Source organism: Lissotriton helveticus, chromosome 9, assembly GCF_964261635.1.
Source record: "Lissotriton helveticus chromosome 9, aLisHel1.1, whole genome shotgun sequence".
Lineage (NCBI taxonomy): Eukaryota > Metazoa > Chordata > Amphibia > Caudata > Salamandridae > Lissotriton > Lissotriton helveticus.
In genome coordinates this window covers 1210125007-1210151920 of record NC_136070.1, presented here as the reverse complement: position 1 = coordinate 1210151920, position 26914 = coordinate 1210125007, and the positions used below count along the sequence as shown (strand labels likewise).

At 44.1% G+C, this 26914-nt stretch overlaps 1 protein-coding gene across 1 annotated transcript in view; it reads right to left on the bottom strand.

Moving 5' to 3' along the window:
- Nucleotides 1-26914, bottom strand: part of LOC144782355 (protein SSUH2 homolog) — a 101470-nt gene that overhangs the window by 10722 nt on the left and 63834 nt on the right. The window contains exons 7-10 of the mRNA XM_078661673.1: nt 23790-23914; nt 23351-23413; nt 14991-15070; nt 11480-11572 (exon numbers count right to left, since the gene is read on the bottom strand). Of these exons, the coding sequence (XP_078517799.1) occupies nt 11480-11572; nt 14991-15070; nt 23351-23413; nt 23790-23914 (361 nt within the window). The remainder of the gene's footprint in view (nt 1-11479; nt 11573-14990; nt 15071-23350; nt 23414-23789; nt 23915-26914) is intronic.

The following is a 26914-nucleotide window of genomic DNA, read 5'->3' as shown; positions in this document are numbered from 1 at the left end:
CAAAACTGCGACTAGACAAAACTCAGATCTATCTCTAGCATAGCAGGAACATTAATCACTAGAGTTATCTTGCCATTTTTATTGCTGCCTGAAAGCTGGACGCAAAAGGAAAACTGCAGCAGGTGCTTTTAAATCGTAGTGAATTGCTATACAAAGCGCCCAGATAGGGGATTGGGTTTAACTTGTATATAATATGATTCCTAAGACAGCTGTTGTGTGTACTGATGCACCAGAAATAGAAAACAACATTAACCCCTTGCATGCTGGGCCGATTCCGCCGCTGTGCGGTAAACAAAAGAACAGGGCGGGGCCGTGACGAACCCCAGCCGTCATCAGCACACGAGCACCGTGGAGCGTGACGGCTGGGGTTCGTCATCAGCATGGAAGGGGTTAAAGCGTTAGTTCAGACATCACAGATATCAGGCAGGTCCGTATGGAGAGCACTCATACATACACAAACACAGCACCGTAATTCGGGGCAACAGATTTCCGGCAGGTTAGTTGAAAATGCACATGCAGACACCGTGGTCCATGCCCTCCTCACTCTTCAGCTATCCCTGACTTCCCTATGCCCACGAGTTGGAGATAAAGTAAACTTTCCCCCTGGTAGCAGGCCGATCGCAGCCCAAGTCACATTTAGTCAGGGTTCCAGGGAAGAAGTGGCTGCAGGTAGCCGGGCTAACTGGGCGGCAGTCGACACATGGGAGTTGGCCACCACTCAAGAAGTTCACCCACAGTACTCAGAGCAGAAGCGGGCTGAGGGCGATAGTTGTTCAATCGAAGGGTTACACAAATGGCCTTCCGGAACCAGCCCAGTTCTGCGACGAACATTGGGGGGGGGGGATGGGGTAGTTACACAGTCTCTTGACTCGCTTCTGTCCGCACTTGGAAGAGTTCCTCAGCCCAGTCAATTACTCTCACCATCCACACCCGATCCGGGCAATACTACCTGGCAACACAAAGACGTCGGGCCGGGTGAGGAGAGAGCAGTTGGTCCACCACAATGGAGACACAAAAGGAACAATTGATGAATGGGGGATGGAGCAGGGGAGCCTCTCAGAAGGAGAAGGAACCCCGTCAGACCCACATCAATAGAAGTGACACCCAGACAATCCGGGCACCACGAAACACAAGTCTGCTCCTCTGCACCCCCCTGGAAATGAAGCACAATTCCTGGCGCACATTGATATGTTTCGCACCAGACAGTTCTGGTTACAAACAATAAAGATTCACAAACCCAGTAACTACCTGGAAATGAGGCACAATGTCTGGAGCGCGTTGATACGGGTTGCACCAGACAGTACTGGTCACACACAACCAATTTGCAAATTCCGTACCTCCCTGGAAATGGTGACACACACAGATGCAAGTTCAGCGGTGCCACACAAGGTAGAATGAGGTACTACTATGGGTACACTCTTCCTCCAAGAGTTGCAACCTGTGAATTGGACACCGCACACAATGATCATGCAGTCAACTTGCACGAGAGAGATGCGGCTTGCTGGATGAAACGTCCATGCTGGATCCTGCAACCGGTGAATCTGCTCACATCCAACAAGACGCTTATGCGTATTGAGGCTCCCAATCTGCAGGGGTCACACTCCTTGGATGTGGGCAATACTTTTGGGGCTGCTCCGCACCAATAAATCCGGTCTCCAGACATAATACTTAGGTCAATGTTCATGCTGCATTACCAGTCTTGTTTGTCATGGGGCCATGGAAGGCAGATCTTAATCTGCAGTGGGGCCATGATCTAGCTACCCAGAGGCCAAGTGTCAAAAACTCTCCCTCCAACTATCCAGCCAGGCCCTCAAATGGCATAGGGCTATCATTCCATTTGCTTGCCCAATGTTTAGAGATGTCACTGGGGAATGCACAGATGCGCTACTCCCCCAGCCTTTAGTGTGGACTGGAGTCAAACTAAAAGGTCCATAAAGAGTTTTAGAACAAAGAAATGCCCACTAGAAGTGGCATTTCTTAACTATAAATGACAAATTCACCTTCACCCCAAGTGAGGATGTGTCATTGTGAAACCAATGATGAGAAACACAATGAGGCTGCTCCAGCGTATGCCACCACTGCAGCTTAAAGTATTTTGAGCCATTCCCCCATGATAAACTATGGGAAGAGCAAACGTCCTAGGTAGTGAAACCACACTTGGCTATTCTTCACTACCTGGGCAGGAAACACACATGTGTACCTGCCCTACCTTCCACCTAGTTCCTGCTTCACCCCTAAGGGCTTACAGTAGAGGTGCTCTAGTGGTAGAGAAAGGTACCCTTTGGATTGGTCAGTGGTTAGCAAGGCCAACCTGAGCATACGTGCAAATGCGCACACACACATACCTGCAATGGCAAGATTGAAACCTGTTTGAAATGTGATTCTAGTGGGTGGCACAATCAGTGCTGTGGCCCACTAGTAGCCAGTGCTGTACCTACCCTGGGTATGTGGTATACCTCCCTAGAGGGTACTCACAGATACAGCACCTAAACCAATCAGGTCAGCACCATTTCCTAGCATGTATAGGATGGGCGCATGCACTTTCACACTAAATTACAGTGGGAAAGTGCCCAGAGTCATAAGGCCATGAAAAGACAATCAGGCAGGACCACCATGAGGCTATCCCCGTTGTAAGCTAAAACTGCAATTTAAAAGTAACCCATGAGAAGAGAAGACCTCCTAGGTAGGGAAAACCCGCATGGGGATTATTCACTACCTGGGCAGGGAATATACAGGGAATACACTTGTGCAACTACCCTGCCTGTTCCTACCACTTGCCCCACGCCCCAGAGCTTACCCAAGGCATGTCCTAGTGGTAGTGAATGGCCCATTCAGCATTGACAACTAGTTCAGAAATGCCAACCTGAGCATACATAAGCTGCGCACATACAGGCCTGCAATGGCAGGCTTGATACATGTTTAAAGGCTATTCTGGTGGGTTGCACAATCGGTGCTGCAGCCCACTCTTAGCCAGTGCTGTACCGGCCCTGGGTACGTGGTAAACCTTTTAACAGGGCACTCACAGGAACAATACCTAAACCAATTACGTAAGCAACACTTCCTAGCATGTATAGGAAGGGTGCATGGGCTTTCATACTGCAAAACAGGGGAAAGCACCCAGAGTCCTAACACCACAAAAAGAGAATCAGCATAAACCAGGAGGGAAAAAAGCAAAGGGTTTTAGGGAAATCCCCTAAGAAGTGCCATGTCCAACAAGGAGGCATTCATCTACAAGGAAATTTCAATCAATCAATCAATCAATCAGGATATTTATAGAGCGCACTACTTACCCCGAGGGTCTCAAGATTCTGGGGGGGGAGGGGGGAGGGGGTGTGCTGCTACTGCTCGAAGAGCCAGGTCTTCAGCTTCTTCCTGAAGGAGAGGTGGTCTTGGGTCAGGCGCAGGTCGGTCGGGAGGGAGTTCCAGGTCTTGGCGGCCAGGTATGAGAAGGACCTTCCTCCTGTTGTCGTTCTTCGGATGCGGGGGACGGCGGCGAGGGCGTGGCTGGCTGATCGGAGATGGCGTTTGGGAGCGTAGAAGTTGACGCGGTTGTTGAGGTAGCTCGGGCCTTGATCGTGTAGGGCTTAGTGTGCGTGGGTGAGGAGACGGAAGGTGATTCTTTTGTTGACGGGGAGCCAATGCATGTCTCTCAGATGTCCGGAGATGTGGCTGTGTCGCGGGATGTCGAGGATGAGTCTGGCTGAGGCGTTCTGGATCCGCTGGAGTCTCTTCTGGAGCTTCGCGGTGGTTCCGGCGTAGAGGGCGTTGCCGTAGTCCAGTCGGCTGGTGACGGGGGCCTGGGTGACCGTCTTCCTGGTCTCGGTGGGGATCCACCGGAAGATCTTCCGTAGCATGCGCAGGATGTTGAAGCATGACGAGGAGACGGCGTTGACTTGTCTGGTCATGGTGAGGGAGGAGTCCAAGATGAAGCCCAAGTTGCGTGCGTGGTCTGTCGGTTTGGGTGCGTTGCCCAGGGCGGGGGGCCACCAGGAGTCGTCCCAGGCGGAGGGTGAGGATCCCAGGATGAGGACTTCCGTCTTGTCTGAGTTCAGTTTCAGGCGGCTGGTCGTCATCCACTCGGCTACGTCTTTCATCCCTTCGTGAAGGTTGGCTCTGGCGGCGGTGGGGTCGTTGGTCAGGGAGAGGATCAGCTGGGTGTCGTCAGCATAGGAGATGATGTTGAGGTTGTGTTGGCGTGCGATGGCCGCGAGGGGGCTCATGTAGACGTTGAACAGGGTGGGGCTCAGTGATGATCCTTGAGGGACGCCGCAGATGACTTCGGTGGCCTCTGACTTGTATGGTGGTAGGCGGACTCTCTGTGTTCTTCCGTCGAGGAAGGAGACGATCCATTCCAGAGCCTTCTCCTGGATTCCGACGTTGTTGAGGCGCTGCACTAGGGTGCGGTGGCAGACAGTGTCGAATGCCGCGGAGAGGTCTAGGAGGATGAGGGCCGCTGTTTCTCCGTTGTCCATCAGGGCTCGGATGTCGTCGGTGGCAGCGATGAGGGCGGTCTCGGTGCTGTGGTTGGCCCGGAAGCCTGACTGAGATGGGTCGAGGGATCCAGTCGTCTCGAGGAAGGCTGCCAGTTGCTTGTTGACGGTCTTCTCGATGACTTTGGCTGGGAACGGGAGGAGCGAGATGGGGCGGTAATTCTTGAGTTCGGTGGGGTCCGCTGTAGGTTTCTTTAGCAGGGCGCTGAGTTCTGCGTGCTTCCAGCTCTCTGGGAAGGTGGCGGTGTCGAAGGAGGTGTTGATGATGTCCCGCAGGTGGGGTGCGATGACAGCGTTGGCCTTGTTGAAGACGTGGTGAGGGCAGGGGTCGGTTGGAGATCCGGAGTGGATGGAGTTCATCATGCGGACGGTGTCTTCGGTGCTGATCGGAGTCCAGGCGCGGATGGTGGTGGTGGGGGGCGGTGGTTCGGTCGTGGCGAGCGTCGGTTGAGCGCTGAAGCTGTTGTGTATGTCCGCGATCTTGTTGTGGAAGTAGGAGGCGAGGGAGTTGCAGAGGTCTTGCGATGGGGTGACGTTGTTGTTTCCGGCGTTGGGGTTGGAGAGCTCTTTCACGATGTTGAAGAGTTCCTTGCAATTGTGTGCGTTGTTGTCCAGCCGGTCCTTGAATGCAGTTTTCTTGGTGGTGCGGATCAGTTGGTGGTGTTTCCGGGTGGCAAGCTTGAGGGTGGTCATGTTGTCCGGTGTTGGTTCCCTTCTCCAGGCTTTCTCGAGGGCTTGGCAGTTCTTCTTGGAGCTCTTGAGTTAGTCGGTGAACCATGGGGCCTTCTTGCTGCCGGGTCTGCTGGGCGGGGTCCTTAGTGGGGCGAGTTCGTCCGCGCAGCTGCTGATCCACTTCGTGAGGTTGTCGGCGGCCTGGCTGGGGTTCGCTGAGCTGGCGGGAGGGTGCTGGCTCAGGGAGGCGGTGAGCTGGTCGGCTGTGATCTTGTTCCAGCTTCTTCGAGCAACCGGTTGCTGGTGGTGGTGGATCGTCGTTTTTTTGAAGGTGAAGTGGACGCAGCTGTGGTCCGTCCAGTGGAGTTTGAACAGGTTTGCAAGGAAAGTGTTAGACTTATTAAGTTTTTACCTGTGTGTATAAACAGATGTAATCATTAGCGAACTTATTGTTTGCAAAAGCATATTTGTTTGATTTACAATCCAGTCCAATGGTTACTAACCACTCGGTATTACCAGAAGCATGACTTATTTTAAAGTCTTTTATGGTATTCTATTGTTAACACAGCCAAGTACGAGGACCATTTGCATCTGTGTAGGTAATTCTGTAGTTTTCCAAGACATGCAGCAAGGCTTTCATGGGGCTCTTACAGTGGCCCTTCACCAATGTAGTAGGCTTGTACTCCTGTTCCCATTAGATCCATTTGATCTTTAGACATGTTTTTTGGCTAAAGATATGCTTCCTGGCATGCTCAAGCCAATTAAGTAGATCCAACTCTGTTGTCCATTACCTAAGATTGCCATACATGCCTATTATTTTAATTCTTCTATATTTGCTCCTTGCAAGGAGATTATTTGTCACAACATATCAATACAAATCTCCTTGGAAGGAACCAAACAGAAAAATGAATGTAAGTGTGATATAGTATTAAAGAGAGAGGCACAAAAAAGTATAGGTCATTTGAAATTTATTTTCAGAATTGCTTTCATAATCTTTGGCTTTTTAAGCAGGAGGGTAGGGATAGTATTGCTGGAACATCATCGGAATACTAAAATGTTTCATGAGTGTCCTTTCAGAACCTGCAGATTTTCAGCAAATGTTTGTGCAGCAGAATGCAGTATTTGGCACCCTATTTGAAATTCTGAAGTAAAGAAGTACCTAATTTCCCTTTACAGATGCCTCCCTTGCTAACATCACCTACCAGCATTCTTCATTTTGGGGTAGGTATTTAAACCCTACCTCATTCAAGCATCACCAATCACCATGGCCTAACGATTTTCAGAGTTGGTGTAAGATCAAGGACGTGCACTGCTCCATCTGAGCTGTTTGTTTGTGTGTGCTAATGAAGCTTGCACTGATGATGACTGTGTGTGTGGGTAAATCTTGCATTCTAGTGATGAGCTTCTAATCACAAAATTAAAAGGCCGATAGGGCGATACGAATCCGGTTGTTCGGGCGGTTTGTCCTTTTTGAGAAAGCTGAAGATGACTGCCTCCGTAAACTCTTTAGGGATTTCACATCCAACCAGGATTTTATTGAAGAGTATGACAAAAACAATCTATCAATTTTGCAGCGATCATTTTGGAATACTTGGATGGTAGGCTGTTGGTACCGAATGCTTTGACATTGGGAAGATGCTTAAGTGCTTTTTTGGTTTCCGTACAAGTGATTGAAGCCTGAACCTATCTGAAAATGTGCTGTTGAATAAGGTAAGTTTTATTGCGCGCAAGAAAGCTTCAATTGCGGAAGGCATGGAGCTACTGGTAGAAGTATAAAGATCTGTGTAATGATCTAAAAATGCCCTGCCAATCTGCTCAAAGTGTGTTACAGTGCAATTCTGCTTGAGATTAAAGATTGCTTTAATGGCGCTTTTGTTGTGTTACTTTTTGAATGACCATGCCAAAAAACACCCGCAAGCTTACTCTTCACAGAGTCATAGGAAACAAGATATCTGATTGACAAGATGCCTGAAGGTAAAAAAATCCTTAAGTTTCTAGGTTAAAGCTTTCTGGTGAGGCTAGGCGTCCTTAAGATCAGAAACTCACTTCAAAATTGAAGAACCACGTGGTAAACTGCTATATGTTGGTGTGGATTAAGCTTAGTTGCTGTTCTGTTCTTTTATAGACCTCATCTTGAGAAATTTTTATTTGTTTTAGCTCCCCAAGGATCTGATGAACGAGCACATTCATGAAGGCGGTCTGAGATTCACCTACCATGAGGGTCTGGACTCGCATGAGGGCTCAGGTATTGGTGTCAATGTTCCCAAAGTATCTCTATTATTTTACCTGCAAACTTTCCAATACCATGGGTAAAGCAGGTGCCAAAGACGCATGATTTGTGCACTCTGCACTATCCCGAGCCTATGGAATTAAGTTGCCTTCCAGTGACAAGTGCCCCCTTCCTTGCGGTGCTCTTTAGCACTGGCGAAGAAGAACAAGGGGTATGTTTGTAGCAGTTTATTTCCTAGAAAATTATTTGACCGTTGACTTCATCCCTTCTCCCCTCCAAAACCTCTTATCTGGCAATCCTGGTCCACAGCTCCTTCTCACGGCTTGCTGTCTGTAGGGAACGAGCAACTTAGTTTCCTCGTGACCAGCCTGCTCGACATTCTCCGGATCTGGAAATCTTTCCAAATGTGAGCAACGAGCCAAGAGGCAGGGGAGCTTGCTGAGGGCTGAATGCACCGTGGAGAAGAGAATCCAAACTTCCCTGGTTAGAGCAAGGAGCAGCGCATTACTTGCACACCATCTAAGACCCCATCAGCATAGCATAGCAGCCTCAACCACGGAGCATGACAGGAGTTCTATGTGGTTTCCATTTACGACTGCCATTGAGAGAAATTCCTTGGGGGTGAATCTCTAAATTCCAAACATTTTTCCACTTTTGGTCATTTGGGCATAGAAGGAGCATGAAAATCTCCTTTGCAATTTAGCATTATTAATGCTAAACCTGCCTTGGGCTTCAGAAATGATACTGCATTTAAAAAGTGGCACGCAGACATTTGCTGCTGCAAAGTGAAAATGGCACTTGAAAATTCATGTAAAACATTGTACAATTAATTCATATCTTGACTTAAATGTGTTTAGTTTAGATTTTGTTCTCGCTCCGGAAATGTGATTTTAATTAGCAAAACTGTTAAATGTGCATTAGTAGAATATAACTTGTATTAGAATTAGCACAGCATTTCAGAATGTAGAAACAGAGAAATAGGTCTCCTGATTTATCTCTTTCTCTGTGAGTTTCAGTTGGCCTTTGAGATAAGAGAAGGAATTTTTCCTCTTATGCGAAAGAAAAACTCTTTGCATAATTTACAGCTTGTAAGCTCAGAGCCTTGATGGAAATGTTTAAACAGAGCCTCTCTTCATTCTTTGCTTTAGAGAGAATAGAAAACACACATATCTTAAAAGTGCATTTCCATGTTATGTTTAATGTGTCTTGCTTAATTAAAAAGTTATTTTGCAGCTCATGTTATGTGTTTAATTAAAAATAAAATGTTTCGCTAAAGGAAGGTTAGGAGATGAAGTTATATTAAATAAGATGCAGAATATGCTTTGGAAAGGATCTTCGCCTGTCTGATAAGATGACATATGCAGTCTGCCGAGGGGTGGAGGTGTCCTTTTGGAAAATGCTGGATTCCAGTTGGATTAAGATGAAGTCATGATACATGCTTTGTAACATTATTCTTTGATAAATGCGTTCCTAGTTAGGAGTTTCAGGACACTTTCAGAACCCTTGCAGACAGATTTAGAGACGGAAGGGTTTGCAGGGAAGTTTCAGACTTCGATGCAGAAATGAAGGGAGGAAAGCAGATGTGATTTGCAGATGCAGGGAAGGAGAGGTCAGACCTTGGAGCAGAACTGAGGCAGACTAAGGCAGATTAGATATAGGCATTGCTCCATTCTGACTTTTATTAAAATCCCCAAGCTTAATGCTTTGACTAACTGGCTTTGCCAAGGCTTATTTGAACTATGCTTTATTTCTCTTTATGGGAGATTCTGCAATTATTAATTATTGATTTAGCTTCACATGAAGCTCACTCTTGCTTCTATTCTTGAACTCTTCATGAGTCTTGATTAACATAATTTGTGCCACATTTTCTTAGAATAGGTATCCTTTATGGAACGCACTGTATGCAATTGATGATATGCTCTGTCCCAAACTTATTTATCTATGATCAATTCTGTAACCTGATTGATTCATGCACCTGACACTGACCCTGCATATCGCTTAGACAGGGTGGCTCTAGGAGCGGGGGGAGTCATTAGGGTACTCTACAACAAACACAAAAAGCTAAGCATCCTGAGACCGACAGCGCACATGGTCAATGTCTGGCACACAGTGACACGGCACCTGGGTTGGGCTGACAAACTTACATAATATACCCCACTATGGGACACTGGCAGGTTGGGTACCCTGAGAAAGAGCACGGGTTTTCATAAGTGGCACCTGATAGGAATCTCTAGGCTGGGGAATCTCTGGAAATATGGAAAGGTCGTCACCTTTGCTCACCTGCAGGAACACTACGAAATGGCTCCCGGTGAAAAGTTCCGATATATACAGATTAAACATGCACTAGATGCAGCTATTCCAGCAACGGAGGTACTCCCTGAATCATCCCTCTTAGAGGACCGACTGTTAACAGATCACTTAGACAAGAAAGCAATTTCTCTTACTTATCAAAAAATTGTCAATAATCAAACAGACCCCCTGATACGACCCCGGACAGTCTGGCGGACGGAGGTTGGACACCTAGATGATACCGACCGGCAGGATGCGATTGCATCGCCTAGGGAGGTAGTGATCTCCTCGAGGCTGCGTCTGGTGCAGCCAAATATACTGCATAGGACCTACTACACGAGGGTGACAATGCATAAGATAGGTAGTGCCACTGACCCGCACTCTATGCGCCAATGTGACGATTTAGGAACATTTTATCACACTTTCTGAGCGTGCCCGCTGATTACACTATACAGGAAGGCAGTGATGGATACTATCACAGAGGTTAACGAGAATTTAGTCCCGCTTGATCCCAAGTGTTGCCTGTTGAACATATGGGAGCCGGCGGACCTCAACCATGGGGATCAACAGTGGGCAACAATGTGGATGATGATCGCTAAGTGGAATATAGCTCAGAAATAGGGGGCGGCGGAAGCCCCAACTCGGACAGAGTGGTGCAGAGATATGGACATAATAATGGTGGCTGAGAAGGCTACGTATGTTCGCAGAGGGTGCCCCAAGAAATGGGGGAGAGTGTGGGGTAGATGGAATGCCTATAGAGGCCATATATGTACCCCTCCTGTTTTCGATCGACACTCTGATGAGGAGGTATAATAATCGACACTGTGGAACTGCTGTATCGCTATGTATAATGTTAACTGATGAGACTTTGTCAAGGTATTATTCCCTATATAAGAAATGTGATTGCAGATCTTGTTTTATGCACAATAAAACGTTTATTAAAAAAAAATCTGTAACCTGATTGATACCTAACTAATGAATGAAGAGTGAGAGATTCTTACATTTTAATTAGAAAATAAATCCCTTTAAATCTACTCACAACTCTCATTATTGGTTAAAATGTTTATTTGAATTTGATTAATTGCCAATGTTTGTGTAGGAGTCTTTTGGTCATAACACGGTGGAAAAGATCCTTCGCCTTGAGTGGAAACAAGGGTAATGATAATCAAAGGTAATTTCCTAAATTTTGCAAAGAGAGATTACCATGAGATTTTCATTCCAACAGCAGACCAGGAAACTAAAGTCCCCTAAAATTCCTTATCGTGAATGCAAAACCAGCTGTACCTATGTTGGGTTGGTAAAGGTTTGTGAATAACTTTTTTACAATGCAAAGCAAAGTGGCTGATTTTGCCAATGGCTCTAAAGAACACATTTCTTTACTGGAGAACAGGAAAGATGAGCAGAAGATTGTGGCTTCCTGTATGAACTTAGTAAGATGCTCCACAGTCTCTTTACAGACTATAAGTTTACCGGTTTGAACCTCTGCCTTACCTTTTACCCTATTCCAACACTTGCTGAAATAGAAGGGGGACACGCGCTAGCATAATGATGAAAATCGTTTTTAAGTAAGCTGAAAGGGCATTTTTTTAAAAACATAAATTAGCACACCTTGCTAAAAAGTGAACGTGTGGTGCAAGTAAGATTATTGTAACATAACCTGTAAGCCAAAATTGATAGTGCTCAAGTATTGTCCTTTTTGCATATTTTAAATAGAAAGCTGGTGTACACTGGTGCACCGTGTGACAGCAGGCATACAAAACGTAATAATCCCCACCCCAGCTGAGTGGGTCATGCGTACCATGTGACTTTCACCTCGATGTAGCATAGCAGTTGTCTCCTTCCATTGCAGACAGTACAAGTCGTGCGGCCTTGACCATGGCAAGTAGAACAGCTGCAAAACAAGGGAAATACAGAAGCTCCTTTAAGTACAGGACTCTATCAAAAATATAATCTCCGCACATATCATCCCACCTCTTCGAACCTCAGTGACATTAGCACACATTCCAAACTTTTCTTGTTATCTCCAAACCCTCTCCATGCTTGACCCCAAACTTTGAGGAGGTACCAAATGGCCCCTGTACTATGAATGGTGTTGCCCCGGCCTACTTGGGAAGTCAATCCTGTTTTTTTCTCCATTTCCTAAACATGTTTTTTTTACTTTTTATATGAATGATCAGACATTACATGTTCAAACAGGATTGTAAACTATTTGTTAGTATCACCATTTTCTTATTACCTGAAGGAGCATAGTACAGGTCAAAGAATAAAAATGACTGCTGGAAATTATACTCCAACCAGGTTTGAATCATGACCCTCTGTCAGATATTCCTCAGTCACATCCCTTGATGCTGCAGGGCATGGGGCACAAGTCAGTCTGAACAGCTTAGTTTCCAGATGTCTCTTGTAGAAAAGATGGTTCCATTTATCCTCCAGATTTGGGCTCAGGGCGTTCCACAGTTGGGGACCTGAATGTACAGCTCTCTTCTTCGGGGATATTACTGCTTGAAAGCTCATTGGTGAATTAGACGAGGTAGCAAACGTTGTTTTACATGCATGAATCTACCCAGATGGACAAGGCAAGGTCTGTACAAGGACTGTGAAATATGCCTCAAAAACTGAAGTAATAGCTTCTAGAAGTTGGAGATGAAAGGTGTAAAGACTTAGGGCATGGGTCAATACTAGACGTCATCCCTAACCAATAAATCAATACATTACAAGAAAATAAAACCACTAGCGTCTAACAGTGCATAGTATATTCCTAGGACTTGCAGATGAGCTGATTGAGCACTGTAACCAGTGGCGACTCCTCCGCTAAGGCGGAGGAGCATCATCCTACTGCTCATTTTAGCAGTGCAAAAGAAAAATAAAATGATAATAACAAGCAGTTATTATCATTGTATTTTTCTTTAGACTCCAGCCACATCGGGTGGGGAGGGCAGGTCTGGGCCTACAGCATCAGAGGGAGAGGGAGTGGTTTGGCCATGGCCAGTGACGGTTTGACCGGTCCTCCTGGGATGGTCAAACCATCATGCGCACTTGGCATGTTCTCCATTGGGTTGTGTTCCACAGCCCTGTGGAGAACATGCCCAGTCTTACCAGGCACTGCCTGAGAGTCCAAACAGGACGCTCAGACCAAACACGATGCAGCTCCTGCAGCGCCGTGATTGGCTAGCAGAGTCGGGAGGCCTGGGTGCTTCCGGGGCTACAGAAGAGCAAGGACGAGGAGAGGAGTGCTGCGGCGTCGGAGAGGGTATGTTTCCCCTCCCCCACAACTATCCCACCCTGGCAGATCGTGCTGGACTGTTCCTATTGGGTGCAGGGGAAAGACCGATTTGTATATGGCTGTGTTCAAACTGGAATGGCATGGGGAGCAAAAAAACAATGGATTCAGGCCCAGCTCTCTGTAGTGGGATGAATGTATGACATTGTTCTGCATTCTGTCTATCAATTGTTCTTTTTGCATTTGTTACCCCGAGTGAGACGAGTATGATCAGACATGGGTTCCATAATCCCCATGCCACTGGACTCAAGCTATCCTGGCTGATGATGGGTGAAACCCCGATACGGGTCCTAGGATGCTTGTTTCCAGTCCAGTGAGGAACTGGCCTGCCAGTTTGGGCTGGACTGTTCCCATTGGGTGCACGGTCAAAACTGATTTGAATATGGCTGGGTTCTAACTGGAATAACATAGGGAGCACAAAAACGATGGATTTAGGCTGAGATCTCTGTACAGGGGTGAATGTATGACATTGCTCTGCATTCTGTCCATCAATTGTTCTTTTGGCAACTTTCTAAAAGAGGCATTTTTCAGAATTGCTAATTTAAACCTGACATCCCCATAAGTTAGAATTTTGAATTGTGATTTCAAGGAGACCAAACATGAACTGGTTTTCTCTGTAAGAGTTTTTCACTAATAGGACATGTAAAACTGAAAAGAAAATGTCATACTCTAAAATTAAAGGGCAGCCTGTTTTCTGGGCTGTCCATGGCCTACCCTACAGGTGACCTACATGTTATAAAGGAAGGTTTGGGCCAGGCAAGATTTTTAATTTGCCAGGTCAAAATGACCATTTAAACAGCACACACAGGCTCTGCACTGGTAGGCCTGAGTTAGTTCAAAGGGCTACTCAAGTGGGTGGCACAATCAGTGCTTCAGGCTCGCTAGTAGTATTTAAATTACAGGCCCTGTGTACATGTAGCACCACTTTACTAGGGACTTATAAGTAAATTAAATATGCCAACTGGGCAGTAGCCAATATTACCATGTTTTAAGGAGTGAGCACATGCACTTTAGTACTGGATAGCAGTGGTAAAGGGCTCACAGTCGTAAGGCCAGCAAAAACGAGATCACTAAATATGGAGGAGGGAGGCAAAAAGTTGGGTGGAAGACCACCCCAAGGCTGACCGGTCTAACAGTCCTGTTTTGATTACTTGACTAAGAATTGCTGTAGTATATTAAATACATAACTTGAGGGGCCACGTTTAAAGAAATCAACCACTAACATGAGATCTAGTTTTGGGAATGACCTTAGGATCTGAAAATCCTCTCCAACCAATGTCAGGCATGCACCCTCCATGCCAATGTTCAGCAAGAGATATGATCGACTATGAAAAAGTCCTGTTGGCTATGGTAAAAGTGTAGAAAGCAATGAAAACATTGCTCTCTATGATTTCAAGATTGCCACTGAATTGCATGATGCAATGTGCGTTGAATCATTACATGCTGTGGCGCAATGTGACAGAGCACCATTTGTTACGTTCACACAAATTGGTGACCAACTTGAAACAATAGAAGCCAATGTTTTTGTTATATTCTATTCTTTCATCTTAGTCACACGTGGAGTTTTAGGAGGGAGGGTGATAAGGGACATCCAGAGCATCATGAAGGCTTCCATCTGGTCCACTGCAGAGGAGCAGCAATGGAAAGGAGGAGGAGAGTGTGGGATATTAAAGTAGAGTGCATAAGTGTGCTCTGAAAACAAAAACATGGACTCCCATCAAGTGCTAAAACACTAATATAAATTAGTTAGATGACATCAACAGAGCAAGGCTCAGCCCTAGCGAAGCAATCAAAAGCAAGGGTAAAAGAGCTATGCTCCAGGGGAGGGACAAATAAAGAATTGGGAAGAAAACAAATAACTGAGATTGATGAGAAAGCCACCTAATCATATGCAAAGGTGAACTCTGTGGAATAATGTGGAGAGGTCTGTAGCAAGACTGCAAAAATGGGAATGGTAGCAAGAATACGTGTTATGGATTACCACACAAAACAAGACAATAAAGTAGTCGGGTTGTTTGTAAGTGCTTACCTTTCATTACCAATGCCTTGGCAGTGTGAACATGGCTCACTCATTCGCCGTCTGGACCCATTGCAAACCCAGCACACATTCTGTGCAAAAACATGATTGTGTTAGACCTAATCATTTCAGATCCTGTAGCAGTCTTCTATTTCCCTCAAAGCTTTAGGACTGGAACTATCTTGCTTTTGGTCTGAACGAAAACATGACATTCCCTTGTAAACCACTCAATGAGAAGTGCTACCTCCCTCAAGGATCTCTACAACTACAGTGAATACTCAGAGACCATTTTCATTCATTATTTTCCAAACTCAGGTCCTGTTAGCCCAGTTATTTTTTGCATCATCCATAAGGCGCCCATTATAAGCCTGCAGGATGCATTTACTTGTCAAAGCAGGAGCATCAAGAGAGGAGGAATGAAGATACATCCTTAGTAGCAAATTAGAAAACACAGTGCAATAGGATACATTTCAAGTGTGTAAACATTCAGCGTTAGTAGAACAAATATGAAATGTTATTAATGTATTTATTTATTTGCAGCTTTAGGTAATATGGACCATACCCATGGAGCAGCAGAGTATTTATTTTACACATCATAAATGATACAACTCACAGTTTATCCAATTTCACACCAATGGACACACTTAATGAGCTGTACAAGGAGTGCAGAAATAAACTTGAATAAAATAAACTTGAAGCGAGATAGAATGCAAAAAAACATACAGTACAATAGTGCAAGAGAGCAACACATTGTGCCAGTGGCTGCACTATAGGTTCCATAAAATATAATCAAAGCAGCATGTTCTAGTAAAATATACAACTAAAGCAATTTATCAGGGGTTTGTCGAGGGCCACCAGTGCACGCATTCATACCAGGAAGGCTTTCATCGAGGGAAATGCTGTATCAAGAAGCATCTCTGCTCCATTCTGATTGCGATTGTTCCTTAGCAGCGATATGTCCTGACAGGGAAGGGATAGAATTCCATATCCTGACTATTCTTGCTGATGAATAATTGCTTAAGTGACCTTTTTTTCCCAGGAGTTTGTGGTTTCTAGAAGAAAGCTATCTGATGGCGTATCTGCGCCGAGTGGAAACTCTTGCTCTATTGTTTCTTTATTATACTTCAGTATTCTTTTTTTTTTAAGTTAAAAAAAAATCGTTTATTGAGAGAAGATAAGTCATATTACAAAATACAATAAAACAAGAAATAGTCACATGAATCAATGAGAAACCAAAAAAAAAAGCGGAGTGGAAACTCTAATACAGTATGCTCCAAGCTTCTACCACCCTCTTGAAAAAGTTAATTTTTAATGATTTTTGGGTGCACAAACAATACATAAAAAAATAATTATATTCTTCTCAAACTCGAGCTGCTAACAATCAACTGTGTGATCTGTAGTAGTCTCTGCCAAAAAGAGTGGAGGCCCTTGATTCCTGCCTTATGTCTCCACCCTTTGATGATTTCCTCCACCCTTTTCCAACATGAGGTTCATTAGACAAGGACACATCAGCTCCACTTAGCGCCCCACTAGAGCTCTGCCTAACCTAGGTCTGCCCGATGTAATATCCAGCAACTGCCTGTATGTAATATAGTCCTGGAGTAGTAATGTTAATGTTAACTGCTGCTTTTATAGCTCATATTCACCATCATGTCTCTTAGCGCTTTGAGAGAGGGGATAATACCCAGAACCCACTGTAGTCCCCAGGAGCATGCGTGACAAATGATTAGATGGAGTTTAACGCCTCCCTTAACAGGAGAGTTTTGAGGCGTTTCCTGAAAGGGAGGAGAGCGCATTCCTTACGGAGGTCATCAGGTAGTTTATTACAGAGCTGCGGAAGCAGAACAGAGAGGGCTCTGCCTCCCTTGGACTTTGTAACGAACAGAGGGACTGCCAGCAGCCAGCTTTTGGGGGACCGGAGTTTATGGCTTGGCACATAGTTTTGAAGACGCTCTTTAAAGTAGGATGGGGCCTGGCCATAGATTGCTTTGTGGGCAATACATATGCCCTTGAATTTGGCCCTTTGCTTGATGGGAGCCAATGAAGCTTGTGCAAGAGAGGGGTCGCATGTGCCCTTCTGGGGAGCCTGAAGATCAGCCTAGCTGCGTCTTTCATGGTCATCTGTAATTTGTTGGTTAGTTTTTCCGGTAGGCCGATGTATAGGGCATTCACGTAGTCTAATCTGGACAGGATGGTGGCCTATACTATCATTTGAAGAGCTGCCGTTGAGAGGAGGGTGGCGAGTCTCCACATCTGTCTCAGCAGGCCAGTGCATGTACCAGTCATGGACGCAACTTGGTTGGACATAGAGAGGTCCGTGTCTATCTTGATGCCCAAGCTTTTTACGGTTGTGACCGGCGTAGGGGTTATGCCCAACCCTTGGGGTCAAAAACGGTCAATCCAGGGGGTTTCCTTCCCGGGGATGACTAGGACTTCAGTTTTGTCTGGGTTGACCTTCAGAGAGTTTGTCATAATCCAGTTCACGGTGTATCTACGAATATTTTGAACCAATCAAGGGGCCTGCTGGGAGTTGTCAATCTGGAGGATAAGCTGCGTGTCGTCCGCATAGTTAAAGACTTGGCAGTCCATGCACGCCAAGGCAGCTATTAGCGGCCGGAGGTAAATGTTGAAGAGGAGCGGGGACAGTGCAGAATCCTAGGGGACGCCCCACGTAAGGTTGCCCCTTTCGGACACCTGCTCCCCAAGCTGGACCCTCTGTGACCGCCCGGAGAGAAAGGATTCCAGCCACTGGTAGGCCACCTCGCAGATGCCTAGCTCGGCAATGCGGGCTAGAAGCTGCGCATGATTGACTGTATTGACTGCTGCCGACAAGTCTAACATCACTAGTGCACACGGTTTCTACTTGTCCACCATGACTCTGAGCTCATCAAGTACTGATAGCATTACCAGCTCCGTGCTGTGGTGGGGCCTGAAGCCCGCCTGCCACCCTTGGAGTAGCAGGTGTTCTTCCAGGAAGTCCGCAAGTGTCTTTAGGATGTGCTGCTCTAAGTCTTTTGCCAGGAAGGGGAGCTGGGAAATTGGTCTGTAGTTTTTGAGAGTGGCAACATCCGCCCCAGGTTTTTTCAACAGGGGGGTGACCCTGGCTTCCTTCAGGACGGAGGGAAGGTAGCCTGTCTCCAGGGAGCTATTAAGTAGGGCGAGGATCTGTCTTTCAAGACCTGGGAGGGCCATGTGAAAGATCCTTGGAGGATAGGGATCTGCTGGTGAGCCTGATTTAATATGGCTCATGAGGCCTGACAGAGAGGCTGAGTCTAAATTGGGGAAAGAGGGGAGCTGGTTTGTCGGTGTAAGGGGCATGGGGTGCTGTTTAGGTGGGACCTGATGGGTCGGGGTAGTCTCAATCTAAGCTAGGATGTCCGTGACCTTATACAGAAAGGTCTGGAAGGTGTTGCAGTCTACTGGTGAAGCTGTAGATCCTAGTGTTGACTTGTGGCTAAGTTCTTTTAATATTTTGAAGGTCTCTTTCTGTTTATTTGAAGCAGACTTGATTCTTGCCTCATAGTATTCAGCCTTCCTAGTCATAATGGCCTTTTTATATGAAGCAAGCAAGAGTTTGTGGGCAGCAATATCCGCTTGGCTATCTGATTTCCGCCACCTCCTCTCATCTTGTTCATCAATGTTCATCCAGAATATCAAGAAAATTGTTCATGGTGTTGAAATTCATATTGCCCCCTTGGTTCTTAGACAACTACTTATCCACAGAATAATACCTGGCTCCAAAGTTTCTGCGGAGAACATAGGGTTTTCCAAAAGGGCAGTGGCTGCAGTATATATCAGTTTGTGCAATTGCTATCAAGGGTGTATTACAGCTAATGTTGCACTTCTTTCAGCTTCTATTTGTTTTTTTTAATGCGCTATTATTTAAATGGAAATCTTTTCAGGGCGTGAGGCAAAATCTATTCTAAACTACACACTTTGATGAATTCTGAAGAGGGTACTATTTATAAGTTTCAGGGTGCTTGTGATGCTTCTGCATTTAGTAATTATTGTAGATGCTCTTAGAAAGTTATAGGGTGTTTTCATAGTCCTATAACTTTCAAGAGCTGTCATACAGATGCATTATAAACAGGAGGTCTTGGAGTAGCACCTGGATACAAAAACAGTAGGGGTTAGTAAGATCGAAAGAGGAAGAGATTTAGACATCCAGTGGAGTGAAGACCAAGACAGATTTTCTATTGTTGTTGGTGTTGCTTCTGGCACTTGGCTAGCCAGTTCTTGGAATTTTGATGAGCGGCTCCGACAGGAAATAGAGAGGTTTGTGATGGGGTACGTAGGTTGTCGTGTCTTTTTTGATGAAACACCAGAAATGGCATATGAGTAAGATACTGGTCTGTAGGCAGAGCAAAGTTACTTTGGCCAGAGCTGAGTAATGTGGCCAACACTGGCCATGCCTCCTTTGGCATTTAACAATGTGAGCAATCCTGATTAGTTTTCAATGCAGAGGCCTCAAGGATCAGGGAAGCCAATAAGTAGATCATTATCTCATCAAGGAAGTAGAAGAGCACTGATATTTTTCAGGACTAGAAGTTATTTTAGATAGAATACATACACATGGTGTTGCAGACAAAGTATAGCTGCAACAATGCCTTTTGTGTTTTCTTTTTTAGATGATGTTGAATGACAGGTTAGAAGACAATTCAAAAGAGAATTAATTTGTTACTAGGGTTGGTGATAGGAGAGAAAGCGTAGAGTCTTGCTATTGATGAGCATGCTGATTTTATTTGTAAGAAGTACAAAAGCAATCTTGGTTGTAAAGAAAGAAACTATATATCTATATCTTTATAATTGACTGGCAGCCTTCTATGCTGGACAATACACAAGTACAAAAACAGGCATTGTTAGATGTTGCCATACTAGCATATGAACAATACTTCCATGACTAGCAAAGACCAATTACACCTCCACGAAAGGTTTGAAAGGCTTGGGTGAGGAACTAGATTCTGAGAAGGGATGCAGCCAATAGGTGATTTGACCCTTTCTAAGTGAGCCTATGCAATCAGATTATAGAAGAATTAAGAGAAAAAATTCCAAACAGTTGTGCTCAGGTAGTGAACTATGTTCTGTGGTCTGCCATGTTGAAGGCTGGTTAGAGGTCCACTGGATTAGCTGACCGGTGCCTCTTTGTTTCCTGTGTAAAAAGGATTCTCCAGCATGATTGAAAATGTAAACAACCAGCGTAACACAACTGGCTGATGAAGTTTAATGAGGAAAGGTTGTCTTCCTCCTATAATGTGGCTATCATGGGTGAAATGGTATTGGACTAGTCAATTGTGGTATATAAGTGACTGGCCAATCATTCAATTGTCTGGCAGAGAATAGCGGAAATAGCCGTAGCTGGTGGACTGCTTAAATTATTGCTGCAAATGATCTTGCCTTCTTTTCAACTAAAAGCCCAAATAATGTCTGTTGATTTTTCAATGACATCTGGCATGGAATGTGTGGAAAAACCAATGCACTGGGCACCATTAAATAAAGCTTCACATTCATTGACAGCATTATCAATGGTTTGCCAGTAAAAGCTGGAGTTTGCTCACAAGATCTCCTTTTGCACTAGGTTCACTGGTTTTTCAGATTCCTCTGCAAAGGAGATAAAGAATTGTTGCTGGCCGATAACCCTTAAGTAAGGTTTTTCGATGTACCAGAGGCTGCAGGGCTTGAGCTTAATATTGTGGCGCTTACCTGAAGCAATACAAGAATCTGGCTGTGGGTGTCAAGTAAGGTGCTACTATACTGATTTAGATGTAATGTTTCTTGACAATGCATAATGGTCTATGCTAAGAGAGATATTTTGAACTTGAACAATAAGTGTGACAATTTGGCTATTGCAAGATAATTCAGAATGCATCACCTGCCAACACTATATAGTGCCTCAAAGTGAGGCAAGTAATCAAATTTCTGGTTACCAGACAGGTAGATTTGGTTGCTTAGTGGAAATATACGAATGGGTCTGATGGGACTGGAACAAGGTAGGAATGACAAGCCCATTCCATTTTGACTCAACTCAAGATAGCAAGAGTGGGTCAGCCCATTTCTCAGTCTTCCTTCTTTGTCAAGTCCACACTTTCACCTAAGAGCAGTTGTACTTGCACCTTGTTTTCTCGTAGCTCATTGAAATAAGCTTTGACTATTCAGAGGATGGGTTAAACCCACTGCCAGGATTAACACTTGTGGTCCACAGCAGATGCCTCTGCTGTCACAAGCTCTGTGCCCTATCCTTTTCCTATCATTTAAGCTAGTTCAAAACCTGGATCCTGGAGGTCCTCTCTCTGCTCAAATTGGACTTTTGGGAAAAGAAGCAGGAATATCAGTCAAGAAAATAAGATTAGAATGGATATTTATATTTGGTAAGACACAGACCTAATTTGTTTATGTATTTAGCAGTTTCATATAGTTCCAGCCCCCCGATACGTATTCAAGCTCTTTTGAAAAACAAACAACAGAGACCCTCAGTGAACAATGAACAGAGTATGTTTGGACAGTTTGAGTAACAGTGGGACTTTCAAAGTGCCATGGAGAGAAGGAGGGGAAAGTAGGACGAGTGCAGGGAAAATGTGTGGGGACACTGTTATATCATAACGCACCATCAAGAATCAATAGTATATGGCTAGAATCCAATTGGAGTATTGAGATTCAGTGTAATATATTTAGCTCACGACAGAATTAGAGTTCTAAGGGTCAAACATGTCAACGTAGATTCTGCAGAGATGCGTTTTCAGACCTCTGCTGAAAAAAGATGTCAAGTGCCAATCTGAACAGTGTGGGTATGGAGTTGCAGGAGCGTGGGGCCAAGATGGAGAAGTATTGTTTCACTGCTAGACAGGATTTACAGGTTGCCAGGTAGAGACAGCTTTTGCTTCTGGATTGTTATAAGCCTCAAGAGTGGAGGCTTTTGCCATTGGCTTTTCTAAATATGAGAATAAATGCAGTTTTTACAGGTTTAGTTTGAAACAGTGTAAAACCTTACAATGGTGAAATTAATTTTCTTAGATTGACCTGTAGGGTGGGGATACCATTGAATTATTATATTTTTGATTACAGCGGTTTGTCATTTACGTATTGATGAATCCTAACGTTTGTGTTGCCGAGCAGCGTTCTTAAAGGTTCCGAATACAATAAAATCTGTGAGCGTGACTCCCTGTAGATATCCATAAGTTACTTCTTTGGGTGACGATAAGTAGTTGTTTAGTTTTGTTAGATGTGAACTGACTTTCAGGAAGGTCTCGAACCAGTTGAGTACATTGTCCCTGAAGCCCATCCTGTGTTCAAAAGGTTTTAGTAGCAGTTCCTAATCCACTGCTTAGATGGCTGCTTACAAGTCCAGTAGTATCAGGAGGCAGGCTACACCTTTATCCTGTATGTGAAGAAGGCCATGCATTACTTTCAGCGTGAGTGTTCCATGCGGAATCCTTCTCAAAACCTGACTGAGTCTAGTGGGGAAGTCCTCTTTATGAAACAGTTTAATTGTAGTGGTAAGAGAGGTTAGTGCTAGGTCCAAATGTTTCTATGATATCTGGGTCTGAGTTGGGTTTCTTTAAGATCAGCAAGATCTCACTGAGCTCTGATCTAATATCCCAATTTGGTTGACAATCTTATTATGAGATGTGACCAACTTTACAGGAGCAAACGCTACCTTAAAGCAGTGAGCGGATTTATATAGGGAGCGTTAGAGACATCAGCTGAAAGATGTTTGTGAGGTATGACATTCAAAATGTCATATTGGTAGTGTGGGACTGAGGATTTCGGGCATTATTTACAGTTTGCTGGGTAGTGTGCCAACCCACTAGGGTGGCAGTATTCAGGCTTCATTAGCCATTGTGAGATATTTGTGTTGTCTTGCCAAGGATAATTTCACCAAAGGTGCTCTAGCAGCACAGGGGTTGCGTTAGGTGAAAAAAAACTGAAGGCTGTACAAAAGAGGGGGTTTGTTTCTGCAAAATAGAAAACCCAGATATTTCTGATAACTACCATGTATAAATCGCTATCACAAACATGAGAGAAGGGCATCAGACACATAGCTGAAAAAGGAATGTCCTTTTCACACTACCGCCTATGACTGATGAGTTACTGGAGCTATATGTTTATGATACCAGAGTCAGGCTCCATCATTGGAGACCAAGCAGTTCTCTTACCTCTAAATGAGACAGAGACAAAGTTGGCTTTTCAGACAGATTCAGGAGACAAACTAATATAGGTGGATGCCCTGCACCCACGAATCCCTTAATGTCTCCTTTATTTTAAGGTTTTCTGAAAGGCTTCAAAAGACCATATCATGCTAGAGCCTCACAGGAAAAGAATATTAACCATGCAATTACTACCAGTATGAGCTGATATTGCAACAAGATGGCACTCACCCTGCCGGCTCCATTACATTTTTTGCAGATGTTTTGTCCCATGCCCAAACATAATTGACAGGGCTGCAATCAAGGAAAACAAGAGAAGAAAATACAGATAATTGTATTTACACAGCGTTTTTACTATGTACTTCACTGTTTATGCATATACGCCCACACAAACAAAAAACTAATTTTTAGAGGTAAAGTCCTTGGGTCGAAGGTCTAAAATTAATATAATTTCCTATTGATGAAGGTTCCCATCTATTTCTGATATCAACAATATTTAGAAGAAAAAAAATACATCAACCATCAAATGAGATCTGAATTTCTACATCTATTTAAACTATAAAAAGGTAATCTTTGTCCAAACTTCCAATGCTCTATTGATCAAACAAGGTGCTATTCCTGCATCATGGATAGTGCAAGAAAAGTTAGAAAACACACTGGGCCAGCATACCTTCAGAGACGACGTGTGAGGGACTTTGATATTTTGGTTAGCATCTTTGAACATGGCAGGAACCGGCACTTGGATGTCCCAAGGAAGAGGGACTGGACCACTTCCATAAGCATCTATAACTTCACCTGAGATGAAAAATACCACTTAAAGTAAATAAAAGTTGAAACATTTATCATAAACGTATCAGCTCACAAAGTCATTAAAAAGGTGAAATTAGCAATCAGGCCACACAGCAGCCAGAAAAGTGTTCATAAAAATAGCCATAAAGCTCAAACATAAATCAAACTGGTGCATAGTGCAGTTCTGCAATATACCCCTCTCTTTAATGATGCCCATATGTGCATGTATTTGGGTTTAGTGAGTGTATAAGCAATGCACAGTGTAATAGTTTTTTAGTGCCATTCATTCAAAAAATAAACCAGGAGGAAAGGAAAATTAAATAGATGAAAACAAAGTTGATCTTTTCTGTTAATAGATCTATTCACAATGCTTAATTGCCCAAATAAGGAGATAGATACTCCCAGCATGCACCCTGTAAACAGATTTTCCTCCAGGTGCTGATGCAGAACAAACCATAGTCTAAGTCAGTTTGGAAGATACTCTAAGTACATACATAATTTGAAAAATGTATCAAAAGCTAAAAAGGTGATTATCCTCTGTACGAATGAAGAGAAATAATTCAGAATGGCTGTTCTTTTGCTTCCTGGAGGGTATTTTCCCAGCACAACCACTAAATTCACAGATATGGCTAGTGCTGACAATGGTAAAATACTACCCACTGAATTGTTGGTATTTATTTTCCTCTCGTGTCAGCCATGTGTGCTTAAGAAACAGCAACTGCTGACTTCTGAATATAAAATTAGAAATATTCACGAAGTTAAATTTGAGACATTGCCTTTTGTAAGAAAATCGGGTTTTGTCTGGGAAGGATAAGAGTCCTTCACAAATAATAAGCCCAAAAAATTCCATTTAGAAAGAACCAAGTGCCTCTTTTTAACACTTGGCACTCAGGGTGGTGAGGGGGAGCAGTCCAAAGCTTACTCAAGGGAGGAGCTGTGGGCCAGACATGCAGCAGCTTGGAATGCAGCAAACAAGCATTAGTCAGTTCTTTTTCTTATCAAAAGGAAACATACTTAATTGTATTGCAGACACTAAAAAATACTATCCACAAATTCCCAAATTACAAAATACTATGCCCCAATTCACAAATACTATGCACCAATTCACAAACATATACAGGATGGCAGATGGAAATGCCTATGGCAACACCATCTAAAGGACCTCACTATCAACAGAGGGTGCATACTAAGGAGAGCCCAATGGATAGGTAACTCTGTGACTGTACCCTCTATGCTGGAGGTACCACTAACGGCTTGCGCACCAGCAAACCCTGAATCTTAAAACTGCAATATGGCCATTCCCAACATAATGAACACAATACAGTGGGTGCAGTTAATAAATGTCAGTCCTACTGGCCTTGCCAGGGTACTATCACAACAGTTAAAAGTGGAAATGTATGTGGGAGGATGGCTGGATGCCTGTTGAAGTTGGCTCCCCGATAATGCAGCATCAGAGCAACCGCAAGAGTAGCTCAGCAGTTAACATCTTTCCACCTGCCCGGCCGCTCCCAAACCAGCATAGGTGCAGGGGAGCCATTCCTGCACAGAATGCAATGAATAGGGATGCTTTTCCTTGTGTGCTCACCCAATTTCCTTTCATGATGGTATGTGTGCTGTCATTCTGATCGCTCCTGCCATTTGGAAAATGTGCCGGTCGGTCATAGTTACATCGTGTTTCATAATTCTCTGCCTGCATTCTCATTTCAAGCTACTGCTCATCACATTGTGATCATTACGGCTTATTGGAAGCATACGATTTTCCACTATTTTCCTTTCATCTTGCTTCAGTTTTACCTCACAATTTATAAGTGGCTGCTGCTTCAATATACACTTTTTCCCAAGTGCGAAAATCCAGGAATTTAAGCCTATGCTTTGTCTCCTCAATTAGATTTTAGCAAGCATTGTTGGTAACTTTATCTTCCTTATTCTTACCTGAACTTATGGGAAAATCTAGACAACAAAAGCTGAATACACCTGTTAAGCCCATATCTACTCAGTATACGGGTGATACCAAAAATTATTTTTGTGCTCTGAAATATACTATATATAAGTGTCTTATTCACAAACTAGCGGCATTGGCACTTATTTTCGTTCATTATATGCTTGTGGCAAGCTATGCCGGTGGAAGCCCAGACCCAGTGGTTTTGTTTTCGCTGAAATATACTATGGAAAGACTCAATACTTCTCTTCGGGATGCTATCCCATCAAGCTTATCCTTCACACCTGCATTCTCATCTAAGGTTTTCTCTATTGCGACCACGACAATGCCTCCAACAACCAATAAATAAACCTAAAAGAACACCCCTACTCTCCAGTCAAATCTACTACTGCGGTTTCCATGGAACTTATACTAGGTGAAATTCGAGTATTGAAGCCTTACATTGAAGACACTAACTAGCAAATTCAGTGGCTTGATGTGATGACAAGTGGTCTTTAATGGAGAATAGAGTTACCTCTATCTAACAGCAGATCTGCGAAACACACAGAATACTACTCAAAATTTTAAACTTCTCCAATCCAAAGTCGCACATCTCAAAAAATGTACTGAAGACTCAGAGAACCGCAATAAGAGTAACAACCTTCACATTTCTGGACTTGCTGAGGATGTGGAGGGCTCTCAGCCTATTGCATTTTTCACACCATTTATGCCTGAAGTTCTTGATATGCCAGAATCTACATCTTTAAATATACAACAAGCCCCTCAACTTGGTCATCGTCATCAACTGTCTTCGCCATCCCACAAACCTCGAGGCATTATCATCTTCTTTCTGGAATACCAGGAGCTCCTCATGCAAATTAAAGCAGCAAAATCTAAAGGCTGTGTTATTGGGCCTGGTAACTCATTATTTTATGCTCAGGATCTAGCCAAACCTATGGTGGGTAGACCGAAAAAGTTTATAGACATGCCCCATGCTCTACACTCCCTTGCTGACAATTTTGGTCTATTTCACCCAAACTTCTTTAAAGTGAGGGCTAAAAATATAACAAGAGCTTTTCTTTCTTCTA